At 38.8% G+C, this 15,223-nt stretch overlaps 1 protein-coding gene across 9 annotated transcripts in view; it reads right to left on the bottom strand.

The window, feature by feature from the left end:
* ST7 (suppression of tumorigenicity 7) overlaps nt 1–15,223 on the bottom strand; it is a 357,848-nt gene that overhangs the window by 159,008 nt on the left and 183,617 nt on the right. For all 9 annotated transcript variants that reach the window (XR_004957295.1, XM_036246192.1, XM_036246196.1 and 6 more), the window contains exon 3: nt 8,968–9,127. Coding sequence is in view for 8 of the 9 variants with exons in the window: in XM_036246192.1 (XP_036102085.1) it covers nt 8,968–9,127 (160 nt within the window). In the remaining variant the exon portion in view is untranslated. The remainder of the gene's footprint in view (nt 1–8,967; nt 9,128–15,223) is intronic.

Here is a 15,223-nt window from a genome sequence, read left to right as displayed (position 1 = left end):
TTGAAACACCAACCAGAAAGAATATATGTACCCCCATGTCCGCAGCAGCACTATTTACAATAGCTAAGATCTGGAAACAGCCCAAGTGTCCATCAGTAGACAAATGGATAAAATAGCTTTGGTACATAATCACAATGGAGTACTATGCAGCTGTAAGAAAGAAAGATGTCTTATCATTTGAGACAACATGGAGAGACCTGGAAAGTATTATCCTAAGCGAAACAAGCCAAACAGAGAAAGACAAGTATCATACAATCTCACTTATCCGTGGAATATAATGAACATAGCACTCTAAGGAATGGGGTAGTCCCACCAGAAACATGGAAGTGGGGTACAGACTGACAATCCCCAAAACAGGGGTGGTAGGGGAGAGATAAACCACAGAACGTATATGCATGTATGCATGAACAATGGACATGGACAACAAAGCTGGGAACAGGGCGGGGAGAGACAGGGAGGGAGGAAGGAATCAGTGGGGAAAAAAGGTGAAACATTTGTAAAAAAATATATAATTAATTAATAATAAAAAATATATATATAAATCCTCGGAAAAAAGCAACAGAAAAGCAGCAGGACAGGACAATATAACCAGGGACACTGGTAGGATCTGTGGAGGCGCAAGAGGGTGGCGGACTGGGAGCCCATGGACAGCAGCGGTCGTAGCTGGGAGCAGCACCCTTGGCAAATAAAGACCAAGACAGCTCCACAGTGCAGAGAGCCGGGACAGCGTGCTAAAATAGCCATAGACACTCACCTTCGGGCTACAGCAGAGGGAGGGCAGACTGTGCTGGAACTCTGTGGGGACACCCAGGATTTGGAGGGCATTCAGAGATTTTGCTGAGTTGTGGCCACAAAGAAGGTGGCCAGTGTGCTCCTTCCCCGAGCTGTGGGAAAAGGCAACAACCCCCCACCTCCACCTCGGAAATTCAGACTTTCCCAGGTGAGGCAAAGAAATGCAAATTGAGGCTCATTAACAACCAGCATCTATCCCACCCTCTGGAAGTCCTCTTATACAGAACAGCAGAGCTACATTCCAAGGCAATGAGTGACTGAAACTACTAGCCACCAGGAAAAAGCTAGAGGATAACTGAACATTTACAGGGCTTGCAAATTTACCAAGGAAAGTAACACTTGACAGTGGTATTTAACGTGGACCCAAGCAGGCTCCTCCAAACCCAGCAGAGGGAGCCACAAACAGCAGAACACCAACACCCACAGGGAAAATTTGGCAGGCTCCAAAACCCACTAAGATAGCCACAATGGTGAAAAACAGAAACAAATCCCAAATGAAAGAACAAAAGAACTCTATCAAAGATGAGATAAATAAAATGCAGTTAAGCAAATTATCAGAGGTAGAGTTCATAGCCATAATCTTGAGGACGCTCAATAGCATGAGTAAGGATATCAGCACAATAAGTAAAGATATAGAAACATTGAAAACCAACCATCTGGAAATGAAGAATGACATAGCAGAAATTAAGAACACATTGGAAGGACTAATCAGCAGAGTAAAGGAAGCTGAGGACTGGATCAGTGAATTAGAAGACAGGGTAGAAAAAAACAACCAAGCAAAAATCCAAAAGGAAAAAAACAATTAAAAAACAGGAAGACAGCTTAAGAGAACTGTGGGACAACTGGAAATGTAATAACATTCGCATCATAGGAGTCCCAGAAAGGGAAGAAAATGGGCAAGGGTTAGAGAATATATTTGAAGAAATACTGACAAAAAACTTTCCTAACTTGATGAAGGATGAAGGCATTCAAGTTCAAGAAGCACAGAGAGTCCCAAGTAAGAAGAACCCAAACAGGCCCACACCAAGACACACAGTAATTAAAATGCCAAAAATTAAAGACAAAGAGAGAATCCTTAAGGCAGCAAGAAATAAGCAACAGGTAACCTACCAAGGAAACCCAATTAGTCTCTCAGTTGACTTATCAACAGAAACACTGCAGGCCAAAAGGGAATGGCATGAAGTAATCAAGGTCAAGAAAAACATGAATCTGAATCCAAGACTACTCTCTCCTACAAGGCTATCATTCAAAATAGAAGGTCAAATAATGACCTTTCCAGACAAAAAAAAAAAAAAAAAGGCTAAAGAAACATATTAACATCAAACCAGCACTGCAAGATATGCTAAAAGTACTACTATATTGGTACAAGAAATAAGAAGAAAAATATAACCACATTTAAAAAAAATGGCAATAGATAAGTACATATCAATTATTACCTTAAATGTGAATGGTTAGAATTCTCTGATAAAAAGACACAGAGTAGCTGATTGGATAAAAAAGCATGACTCACATATATGTTGTTTACAAGAGACCCACCTCACAACAAAAGACTCACATAGGTTGAAAGTGAAGATATAAAAAAAAATCTTTTAACCAACAGAAAATAAAAAAAAAACTGGGGTAGCAATACTCATATCTGATAAAGTAGATTTCAAAATGAAGGCCATAACTAGAGACAAAGAAGGCTACTACATAATATTGAAACGATCTATCCAACAGCAAGATATCACCTTGGTAAGCATATATGCACCCAATATAGGAGCACCAACATATATTAAAAATCTTTTAGAGGACTTCAAAGGAGAAATCAACAGCAATACAATCGTAGCAGGGGACTTCAATACCACTCTGACATCAATGAATAAATCTTCTAAACAAAAAATTAACAAGGAACCACAGACTCTAAAAGAAGCACTAGATCAAATGGATTTAATAGCTATCTACAGAGAATTACACCCAAAAACTTCAGAATTCACATTGTTCTCAACTGCACATGGGACATTTTCAAAGATAGATCACATGTTAGGGCACAAACTAAGTCTCTACAAGTTCAAGAAGATTAAAATCATATCAAGCATCTTCTCAGATCACAATGGCATGAAACTAGAAATCAATTGCAAAAAGTACATGCATAAACATTGTAACAAGTACATGCATAAACAATGAATGAATTACCATGGAGATCAAGGAAGAAATTAAAAAGTTCCTGGAAACCAATAAAAATGAACACACAGCCCTGGCCAGTTTGGCTCAGTGGTTAGAGCGTCGGCCTGCGGTCCGGAGAGACCCGGGTTCAGTTCCCGCTAAGGGCACGTACTTTGGTTGCAGTGTGTCCCCGGCCCTGGTTGGTCGTGCAGGTGGCAGCCACTCGATGTGTCCCTTCACGTCGATGTTTCTCTCTCTCTCTCCTTCCTCTCTCTCCCTCCCACTCTATCTGTACAAAAAATGGAAAAATATCCTCGGGTGAGGATAAAAAAAAAAGAACACACAACAACAAAAAATTTATGGGATGCAGTAAAAGCAGTTCTGAGAGGGAAGTTCATAGCACTACAGGCCTACCTCAAGAAGCAAGAAAAATATCCAATGGACTATCTAACCTCACAACTTAAAAAACTGGAAAGCAAAAAAAAAAAGAAAACCCCAGGGCATGTAGAAGGAAGGAAATAGTAAAGATCAGAGCAGAAATAAATGACATGGAGTCCAAAAACACAATTCAAAGGATCAATGAAATGAAGAGCTGGTTCTTTAAAAAGATAAATAAGATTGATGGACCCTTAGCTAGACTCACCAAGAGACAAAGAGAAAGAACCTAGATACACAAAATCAGAAATGATAGAAGAGAAATAATAACTGACACCACAGAAATACAAAGGATCGTTAACAAATATTATGAACAATTATACAGCAACAAAATTGACAATCTAAGCGAAATGGACAAATTTCTAGAAACACAAAGTCTCCCAAAACTGAACCGGGAAGAGACAGAAAACCTGAACTGACCAACAACAACAAAAGAAATTGAAGATGTAATCAAGACTCTCGCGGCAAACAAAAGCCCAGGCCCAGACAGCTTCACATGGAAATTGTACCGAACATTCAAAGAAGAACTCACATCCATTCTCTTCTAACTATTCAAAAAATTCAAGAAGGAAGACTTCCAAACCTGTTTGATGAGGCTAGCATAATCCTAATTCCAAAACTAGAAAAATACACTACACAAAAAGAAAACTACAGGCCAATATCACTGATAAATAAAGATGCCAAAATCCTGAACAAAATACTAGCAAATCGAATACATCAAAAATATTATTCACCATGACCAACTGGGATTCATCCCAGGGATGCAAGGCTCGTACAATAGTCGCAAAACAATAAATGTGATACACCACATAAACAAAATGAAAGATAAAAATCATGATCATATCAATAGATGCTGAAAAAGCATTCGACAAAATACAGCACCCATTTTTGATAAAAACACTCAGCAATCTGGGAATAGAGGGATCATACCTTGACACAATGAAGGCCATATATGAAAGACCTATAACTAACAGCATACTCAATGGGCAAACTCTAAAAGCATTTCCAGTAAGAACAGGAACAAGACAAGGATTCCCACTTTTGCCACTCTTATTTAACATGGTACTGGAAGTCTTAGTCACAGCAATCAGACAGGAAGAAAAAATAAAAGGGATCCAAATTGGAAAGAAGGAAGTGAAACTGTCATTATTGCAGATGACATGATATTATACATGGAAAACTTTAAAGACTCCATCAAAAATTTACTAGACTTAATAAATGAATTTGGCAAAGTAACAGGATACAAAATTAACGTCAAGAAATCAATGGCATTCTTATACACCAATGATAAACTCACAGAAAAAGAAACTAAAATAATAATCCCATTTACCATCATGGCAAAATATTAACATACTTAGAAATAAACTTAACCAAAGAAATAAAGGACCTATTTGCAGAAAACTACAGGTCATTAAAAAAAGAAATAGAGGAAGATATAAAAAAGTGGAAGCACATACCTTGTTCATGGATTGGAAGAATTAACATCATTAAAATGTCCATATTAGCCCTGGCCCATATTAGCCTGGTTTGGCTCAGCGGTAAGAGCATTGGCCTGCGGTCCGGAGAGACCCAGGTTTGGTTCCCACTAGGGACACGTACCTCGGTTGCAGTTTGTCCCCAGCCCTGGTTGGGTTGTGCGGGTGGCAACCACTAATGTGAGAGTTCCTTTCATGTTGATGTTTCTTTCTCTCTCTCTCTCCCCCTCCCACTTTATCTGAACAAAGAATGGAAAAATGTCCTTGGGTGAGGATAAAATAATAAATAAATAAAAATGTCCATATTACCCAAAGCAATCTATAAATTCAATGCAATCCCCATCAAAATTCCAATGCCATATTGCACAGAACTAGAACAAACACTTCAAAAGTTCATATGGAACCACAAAAGACCCCGAATAGCCACAGTAATCTTGAAAAAGAAGTACAAAGTAGTTGGGATCACAATACCAGATATCAGGTTATACTAAAAACATACTATAATCAAAACAGCCTGGTACTGGCACAAGAACAGGCATATAGACCAGTGGAACAGAACAGAGAACCCAGAAATGGACCCAAGGCAATATGCTCAATTAATATTTGACAAAGGTGGCAAGAGCATACAGTGGATAAGGACAGCCTCTTCAATAAATGATGTTGGCAAAATTGAACAGCTACATGCAAAAAAATGAAACTAGACCATCAACTTACACCATACACAAAAATAAACTCAAAATGGATAAAAGACTTAAATGTGACCCATGAATCCATAAAAATCTTAGAAGAAAATGTAGGCAACAAAAATTCAGATATCATACGGAGCAGAATTTTCACTGATACATCACCTAAGGCAACAGAAACAAAGGAAAAAATGAACACATGGGACTACATCAAACTCAAAAGCTTCTGCACAGCAAAAGAAACAGTCATCAAAATGGAAAGGCAACCCACTCACTGTATGGGAGAACATCATTGCCAATGATACATCAGATAAGGGGTTAATTTCCAATATATATAGAGTGCTCATACAACTCAACAAAAGGAAGACAAAGAACCCAATTAAAAAATGGCCAGAGGAGCTGAATAGACACCTCTCCAAACAGGACATACAAGTGGCCAAGAGTCGTATGAAGAAATGCTCAACATCACTAATCATCAGAGAGATGCAAACTAAAACAACAATGAGGTATCACCTCACACCTGTCAGGATGGCCGCCATCAACAAATCATCAAACAACAAGTGTTGGTGAGGGTGTGGAGAAAAGGGGACTCTAATACACTGCTGGTGGGAATGCAGACTGGAGCAGACACTATGGAAAACAACATGGTGTTACCTCAAAAAAATTAAAAATTGAACTTCCATTTGACCCAGTGATCCCACTTCTAGGAATATACCCTAAGAAGCCTGAAACACCAATCAGAAAGAATATATGTACCCCCATGTTCATAGCAGCACTATTTACAATAGCTAAGATCTGGAAACAGCCCAAGTGTCCATCAGTAGACGAATGGATAAAAAAGCTGTGGTACATATACACAATGGAGTACTATGCAGCTGTAAGAAAGAAAGATCTCTTATCCTTTGAGATGACATGGAGGGACCTGGAAAGTATTATCCTAAGCGAAACAAGCCAAGCAGAGAAAGACAAATATCACATGATCTCACTTAACCGTGGAATATAATGAACATAACAGTCTGAGGAATAGGATAGACCCAGAGACGTGGCAGTAGGTACAGACTTACTTACAACCCTCAGAAGAGAGGGTTTTGAGGGGAGGGAAAAGATCAACCACATAACTTGTATGCATGTACGCATAATGGATAGACATGGACAACAAAGCCGGGGATGGGGTTGGGGGGATGGGGAGGATGATATCAATGGGAAAAAAAAAGTAGAAACATCTGTAATAAATATAAATTAATAAAAATATAAATTAAATAAAAAATAAAAATCACCAAAAGAGAAAAATGGTATTCGTTCCATGGTATCTGGTATTTCCATACCATCATAGATGTTTGTTGGGCTGAGTTAGCCAAATATTAGAAACCCAGATGTGAAGGAGAAGTGGGTAGATTGATTCCTAAGGATACTTAGACAGGATAATTTCTATTTGCCTAAATGTAACTATTTGAACATTGTTATGATCAGATCATAAATACTATATATATTATGAACAGAAATATTTCATGCATAGTAGTAGATATTCAGTAAATGCTGGTAGAATTGAATTAATAATATTCAAAAGTTCAGTCTTTACCAGGTAATAACTCAGTACAAATAAAATTGGGAATTCTCATGATTCCCATTATTATTATTGTTGACTACATTTTTATAAAGGGCTTATTCACTGCATAATGCTTATTCAAGACATTCACAAAGAGAGACAGCAAAATTATAATGGTAATAAGAAGAGCATGAGCTCTTTATTGAATTAAGGAATGATGTCAACAGATTTAAATTGGGTACAGAGATAATTTTAATGAAAATAAAAATGTATTCACAATAATGAATGGCCTCAAATGAGGCTGCTTTCTGTTTTCAATCAGTTAATTTTCTACAGTGTTCTGTATCATTCAAAGACTATAGTAATCAAACATGAGCACATTTAATCTCTGGGGTCTTCACAGCAGATGCAAAGCAATGGCAATTATCCACACTGCTTGTATGATGATTACTGAGTGATTAAGATTCTCCATTAGCATAATATGCTACATTCATTAGAGTAGCTGGTTAAAGTAATGGTTCATTTTGCTCAGGTCTCTTTCTGTGTCTTTCACAAAGTAGATGAGTTTACAAAGTCCCAGACAATTCTTTCACCTTGGTGTGCCATTTCTTACAAATGTACCCGTTAGGACAAAGTAAATGTGTACCTCAAAGTGCCCATTGCTACTCATGTCTGGCTGGCAAAGGGTGTATTAAAAGAGCATTGAATCAATATCAGGAATAAAATATATACACAATGCTACTTGATGCTTATCAGCTGGCTAAACCATTGTGAAATGTGGACTAAGTTGTTCTAGGAAGAAAAAAATATCTGACCTAGCTCTTTAATTTCTTCCTTTTCATTCATCAAGTCTCAGAAGTTGTGCCCTCTCCTTCAAGAAGCAAAAGTCCCCCAGTTTGGGGGACTTTTGTTCTCCATAGCATTAGATGTTCCCCTCAGAGAGAACTTACCACTTTGTCTCCATCAGTAGACATGAGGGTTCTATGCGGACATATTATTTATAAGAACCTGCAGAAGTCCAGGTTCATATTAGGAAATGTTTACTGATCTGATAAAGAGACCAAGCTATAAAATTATATTCTTCCTTCTTTTAGGGTAGAGAAAGCACAGGCCTTGTATATGCTCATTCATTCATTCACTGAGTTTCAATGATGTAAGGGAGACTGCAAAATGTTAGATGTACTGTAATAAAACAGTAAGTTAAAAAATTAAACTACAATTTGATAAATGTTGCTAAAGATAAAAATATTAAGAGTCAGTAAATGTGGAGAGATGTTGTACAACCTATCACAGAAGGCTGCTCAGGAGATGACATTTGAGTTGGGTTGTAAAAGTTGAACAAACATTGGAGGCAGACTTCTAGGCAGAAGGTCTTCAGAAAACATGGCATGTTCAAGAAATAAAAAGGAAAGAGAAAGGACTATGACAGAAGCCAAGGTTGGCAAAATAAATTAGAAGCAGCTTATGCTGTGCAAAGGAATCTGGGCTTTACCGTCAGTGTAATGAGAACCAATGAAGCCTTTTAAGCAGAGGAGCAATGTTATCAGCTCTAGTTAGACATGAGATTCTGTAATCAGAATGAAAGAAAATGAATATATTCAATAATGTTTGAGAAACTAGGAACAAGGAGGCTTGAGACTCAAGTTTGGAACACTGACCTAAATGACCATTAGCTAAATCAAATGAAAGAAAAAAATAAAATTAAACAAGATACATATTCCTTTCTCTATGTGATGCTTACATGCTAGTTCTCTGGCAGAGGTTGTCACTCCTTTGGAAAATAAACTGAATTTTTCTCTGAAGTCTAATATAAATAACAGCATTCTTATTGTCATATAGTAATTTAGTAAAAGTAAGCAAAGACTGCTGCAAACAGAAGGACTTTACATACCTGAGACGCTTTGCCTGTTGGAATCTGAGTCCCCATTACTGGAGTTAGAATTGTTGGAGGAGTTGTTGTCAACCCCTCCCAGAAGGGGGCGCAAGTGGCTTACTGAGACTTGTTCAATGAATGATGTTCCATACTTGCGAAAATACCACCATTCAAATATCTGGAATAAAAAAATGTGTGGTTATAGTCCTTGTTACTGTTTGTGATTTTTGTACACATGCCCATAAAATATGTTGCATTTACTAATTACATCTACCTTAAATACTTAAAAAATTTTTATTCAAAAAATTTGTTTATTCTAAAAATTAAAGAATTTATGAAAATTAAAACACCAATTATATTTTAAATTGTTAACGTTGTTTCCTCCAATTTAATATTGGTTTTCAAGAAATGTCTTCCCTGACCGGTGTGGCTCAATTGGTTAGGCGTCATGCCCTGCACCGAAAGGTTGCTGGTTCTATTCTCTGTCAGGACAAACATGCCTGGGTTGCAGGGCTCAATCCCTTGTAGGGGATGTGCAGGAGGCAGCCAATGAATGTTCTGCTCTCACTTCGATGTATCTCTCTCTCCCTCTCCCTTCCCACTGCTCTCTAAAAATCAATTAAAAAAATATATTTTTAAAAGAAACATATAGAACTACAACCACAGATAAAAGAACACTATAAGAGTTGTTCAATATTATTTTTCTCCAAATTCACATTATTATTCTAATAACAAAGTCATCATAGCTGAAAGAGAGCTCCAAAAATGTATACAAATAAGCCAGTTTTAGAAGTATAGCTTATAGCCCTGGCCGGTTTGGCTCAGCGGTTAGAGCATCGGCCTGCGGTCCGGAGAGACCCGGGTTCAGTTCCCGCTAGGGGCACGTACCTCGGTTGCAGTTTGTCCCCTGCCCTGGTTGGTTGTGCGGGTGGCGACCACTCGATGTGTCCCTTTCACATCGATGTTTCTCTCTCTCTGTTCCTCTCTCTCCCTCCCACTCTATCTGAACAAAGAATGGAAAAATGTCCTCGGGTGAGGATGATAAAAAAAAAAAAAAGAAGTATAGCTTATGAAATATTCCAATTTAAGATTGTGATAAAAGCTCCTTACAAAAATGCTGGTTTTATAAAAAGAGCAGAAGGCATCCCATTTCATGCATGGATGACACCCAACTGCAAAGAAATACAGCAATGTCCCACTCTGGAATGGACTTTGGGCTATTATTTAAAAATTGATGTTTTCTCTCTTTTGCTCTACCAAAATTTCTTTTAAAAAGACAAAAAAAGCCCTGGCCGATTTGGCTCAATGGTTGGTTGGAGCATCGGCCTGCGAACCAAAGAATCCCAGGTTCGGTTCCCACTAGGGGCACATACCAAAAAATAAATAAAAAAAGACCATGGATCTAGAAGAAGAGAGTTTGTAATCTCAGGTGAGTTATTTAATCTATTTTAATGTCAGTTTCTTCAATGGAAATCATATTTATTATTTGTCATAAATCATATTTAATATTATTAAGGATTCTCAATTTTCACAGCAATGTAAAACACCTAGTCTCAACCTCCATATAAAATACTTAGTTCAGTGACTGTTGCATAGTTGGTTCTCAAAAATAACAGCAAAACCATCATTTATTGCACTGATGATATACACACCTCCCATAGACAGCACACCTCACATACTGCTGTGACACACCCCTCTTTGGCCAATCTACAATTCAGGCTAGTACAGCATCTTGTCTGTGTTATTAAGTTGTTGGCTGAAAACCCTGGAAAACATTGTGAAAATGGGTATTGCTCACCACTCAAAACTGAGCACCCAACAAAGCCCTGAAGAGACTGGCGTCTTTGCTTTTAGAAGAGATGATTCCAAGGGACTCAGAACATGGATCACAGAACTGTGGGTGGCTCTCATCACCTGCGGTGGGGGAGCTTTCTAAGCTCTACTTCCTATATTCAACTGCTTGGGCACCTGCCAGGCCTTAGTTCATTCATTCAGTCACACAGCACTAAATGCTCCACACCAGGCGTGAGCTACCAGTCCATGCCACAGACCCACAATGTCTCTCACAGGTTGCTCCTAGGCCTATACCCATTACAAAAAACACACCTTGGGATGATTCAGATTTCTGTTTCTCCAACAGAATCACAGAATATCAGTACTAAAAGAGACTTTAAAGAACCATGTACAGCCCTGGCCGGTTTGGCTTAGCGGTTAGAGCATTAGCCTGCGGTCCAGAGAGACCCGGGTTCGGTTCCCGCTAAGGGCACGTACCTCGGTTGCAGTTTGTGCCTGGACCTGGTTGGGTTGTGTGGGTGGCAACCACTTGATGTGTCCCTTTCATGTCGATGTTTCTCTCTCTCTCTCTGCCTCCCACTCTATCTGAACCAAAAATGGAAAAATGTCCTCGGGTGAGGATAAAAAAAAAAAAAAAAGAACCATGTACAATCTCCATTTAGAAATGAGGAATCCAGAAGGTCTGTACACCTTCAGTGACCTGACCAAAGTCACGCAGTTCATTAAGAAGTTGCTTAGCCAGCTCTATACCGCTAACCTTACTAGGGCCTTTTAACGAGATATCTTTTTATAACTCTCTTGATCACTTAAACAGAGAAAGATGTAGCCTATCATTTCCCTTTTTAAAGACTCACTTCCAGGTGTCCTCCCACTTTACTGTCCCTCTGAGGTTTCTTAGCTGTCAAAACCAGTCCAGAAGTAGCCTATCAAATGGGGCCTGATAATTAATCCTAAAGTGTAAATGATTCTTATTAACAGGATATTTACATTATAGTAAGAGACAGACCTTCTATGCAGTATTTCTAATGTAGGAATGAATAATGGATCTCAGTAAAGATTGGGTTATTTCTGCAGAGGTTTGGGAGGAAAGAAGAGGGCCTTTTCTCAGCATTAAATAGTTTCTTACCCAACACCCTAGAACAGAAGCTCCAATATATGCTCCAATGAACAACTACTGAAAGGGAGAAGGAAAGGACTTGAAGCCTTCTTAAACTTCAAACCTAGTCTTCTAATTTGGGGTCTTAGCATAACAATCTGCCCCTTATCCAGAAACATGACAGGCTTTGGGCCCGTATCTCACAGCATTTGGGAAGAACTGCACTAAGCCAAATGGGCAGATGGTGTTATCTAACATGCACATATTTGTTGTCACTTTGAATTCTTCTCCATGGTGCATAACCTACAATGTAAACCACATGCTCTCATAAACAAATTTAGATTTTAAAAATAGTTTTTGGACATGCTAATAGCTAACTGTGCTTGCCACAGTGGAACAAAACAGTTTTTAAATATGACAACCATAAAATTAAAATATAAATTAATACATTTCACAGAATCTCTCTAATATGTTTTTACTACTCATATTCCACTCCAAGGATCATACAGATCAAGTAAGATGAAAACTAAAAAGCATCAATTGTGTTAAACATTTAAAAGCCAACAGTGAGCCCTGGCCGGTTTGGCTCAGCGGTTAGAGCGTCGGCCTGCGGTCCGGAGAGACCCGGGTTCGGTTCCCGCTAAGGGCATGTACCTCGGTTGCAGTTTGTCCCCAGCCCTGGTTGGTCGTGCGGGTGGCAGCCACTCGATGTGTCCCTTTCACATCGATGTTTCTCTCTCTCTCTCTCCCTCCTGCTCTATCTGAACAAAGAATAAAAAAGTGTCCTTGGATGAGGATAAAAAAAAAAAAGAAAAAAGCCAACAGTGAGCCTACAATCTTCAGCAGTTCTCAACCTGTGGGTCGCAACCCCTTTGGGGGTCGAACAACCCTTTCACAGGGGTCACCTGAGACATAACAGTAGCAAAACTACAGTTATGAAGTAGCAACAAAAATAATTTTATGGCTGGGGGTCACCACAACATAAAGAACTGTATTAAAGGGTCGGGACATTAGGAAGGTTGAGAACCACTGATTCTAGTTGAAAGGTAAAAACCCTAATTCATTTCATGACAGCTGAGTTGTATGACCTTGGTTCATTCTTTTAATTCTCTGGGGTTTGGTTATGTTATGTATAAAATAAGGTCACAGCAAGCACTCAGTTAATGTTGGATGGATGGAAGAATGGATGATTGGAAGACTGGATGGATGGTTGGAAGGTTGAAAAGATGGATAATAAGGACTAGCCTGGTGATTTAATGCAATATAATTTAAATAAACAGCAGGACCAATGAAAGGGTTTATGTTCATTTTGTTTGTTATAAAAAAAAGAGAAGCCTACACATATTTGTGGAAAAGGAAAGAATCCAGTGCAAAGAAAGAAACTGAAGATGCAAACAAGTACAAATAATCAAGCAAGATGCTAAGAGCCCAGGAAGCACACCCACCCTGCCCTGAAAAGATAACCTACCATTTCTTGGTCTAAAACAGGAAGAATGAATGAATAGAGGAATACATTCTATTTTGGAAAGTAGGATGTGATATGAGCTATTTCTCATGTAAGAAGGCAACAAAGGGATAAAAGGTGGGTGACACTGATCTCAGTAGAGATGCAGATAAGGTTTATCTTCTGAAAATAAGTGGGATAGAATTAGAAATGTGAGGGTGGAAGAAGTGGTTTGGATCTATGACTTGCAGAACAGATGAGCCATAAACTATACTCAGGACAGAGATTACATTTAAAACAAAGACCCATTTGTCAATGATTAAGTTACCAATGCCTTGTGACCACCTCCATTACTAATTGACAGAGGCAGATGATTGACTAAGGAGCACTGGGGTTAGGGCTTAAGAGTGGAGATCCATGTTGGCAGTTGGCCTAAGATGCAAACTTGTCTCATCTTCTGCTCCAGGGAAGGAACAAAAACCTGACAAAGTGGTAACAGACAAGGCCCTTTCATCTATCTTGCAGACCTCAAAGCTGACTCTTTCCTCAATATGCCTAGATTCTTCCTAGCTATTAAGATCTCCTCTTCTTGAACTAGATGGTCTATATATAAAACACTTCTCTCCATGAATCAGGGATTTCCCTATACACTATTTCACATTAAAAAAATATGCCCTGGCCAGTGTGGCTCAGCAGTTAGAGCATCAGCCCTCAGACCAAAAAGTCTCAGGTTCAATTCTGGTCAAGGGCACAAACTTTGGTTGCAGTTCATCCCCAGCTCTGATCAGGGTTGTGCGGGAGTCAACCAGTCAATGTGTTCCTCTCACATCGCTGTTTCTCTCTCTCTTCCCCCCTCTCTCCCTCCTGCTCTATCTGAAGATAAATGCAAAAATGTCCTCGGTGAGGATAAAAAAAGAAGAAAAATACCCTCGGGTGAGGATTAAAAAAAAGATACTCCAAGGGCTGTGGTCAGTTTGGCTCAGCGGTTAGAGCATCAGCCCACGGACCAAAGAGTCTTGGGTTCGATTCTGGTCAAGGGCACATACTTCAGTTGCGGTTCGTCTCTGGCCCTGATCTGGGTCTTGCTGGAGGCAACCAGTTGATGTGTCTCTTTCACATCAATGTTTCTCTCTCTCTCCCCCTCTCTCCCTCCCTCCTACTCTATCTGAAGATAAATAAAAAAATATCCTCAGATGAGGATTAAAAAAAATATATTCCAAGGGAGCATTTGATATCTCGTTCCCTGGCATATTTTGTCAGTTTGGCTTAAATAAATTTTTATTAAATTAAGAAAAAAAAAATACTCTCAGATTCTATATAGTAGCACCTTAGTCACACTGATTCCATTAAATCCATGGGAAATACAAAGATGTCACAGTCTGAAATTGACTAAGTGCTTCCTACTGTAAAGCAGATGATAACACAAGAGGATAAATACAGTAATCGTGAAGATTAAAAAGGAAATATGAAACATTCTAGCAGTCTACTGCTTCGGAAAAATTGCCAAATTGACATCTGCTCTAAGTCTTCAGAAATATATCTGGTGGTAAACAGTGTTTTGGCAAGAGAGTATATTCTGTGGCCTTAAATTATATAAACTAAGGCAGTTGTCATGGGTTATTTATAGTAAAATCCATAACCTTTTTAGTTTCCTGTTAGAATTTTCAAGTATATACCTTTCTCCATACTCACCTACCCTTTCAAAGTTCCTCCCAATTCCCCATAACAGATTTTTTTTTTTTACTCTTGGTTTCTGTATGTTTTGTTTAGGAATACTGAAGGTTCTTGACTTCCTGCTTCCTTGGTCTCGGCTGATCCCTTCTCAGTCACCTGTTTCCCTAACAGTTGAGAGGGCTGTGTGAAGAACTGGCATTCAGGCCCTTCCACTCTCTTTCCTGGCCACCTATTGCCTTTAAGAAAAGAAAGAAGAGAGAAAACTA

This window comes from Molossus molossus, unplaced genomic scaffold (genome assembly GCF_014108415.1).
Source record: "Molossus molossus isolate mMolMol1 unplaced genomic scaffold, mMolMol1.p scaffold_m16_p_7, whole genome shotgun sequence".
Classification (NCBI taxonomy): domain Eukaryota; kingdom Metazoa; phylum Chordata; class Mammalia; order Chiroptera; family Molossidae; genus Molossus; species Molossus molossus.
This window is presented reverse-complemented; position numbering and strand designations above follow the sequence as displayed.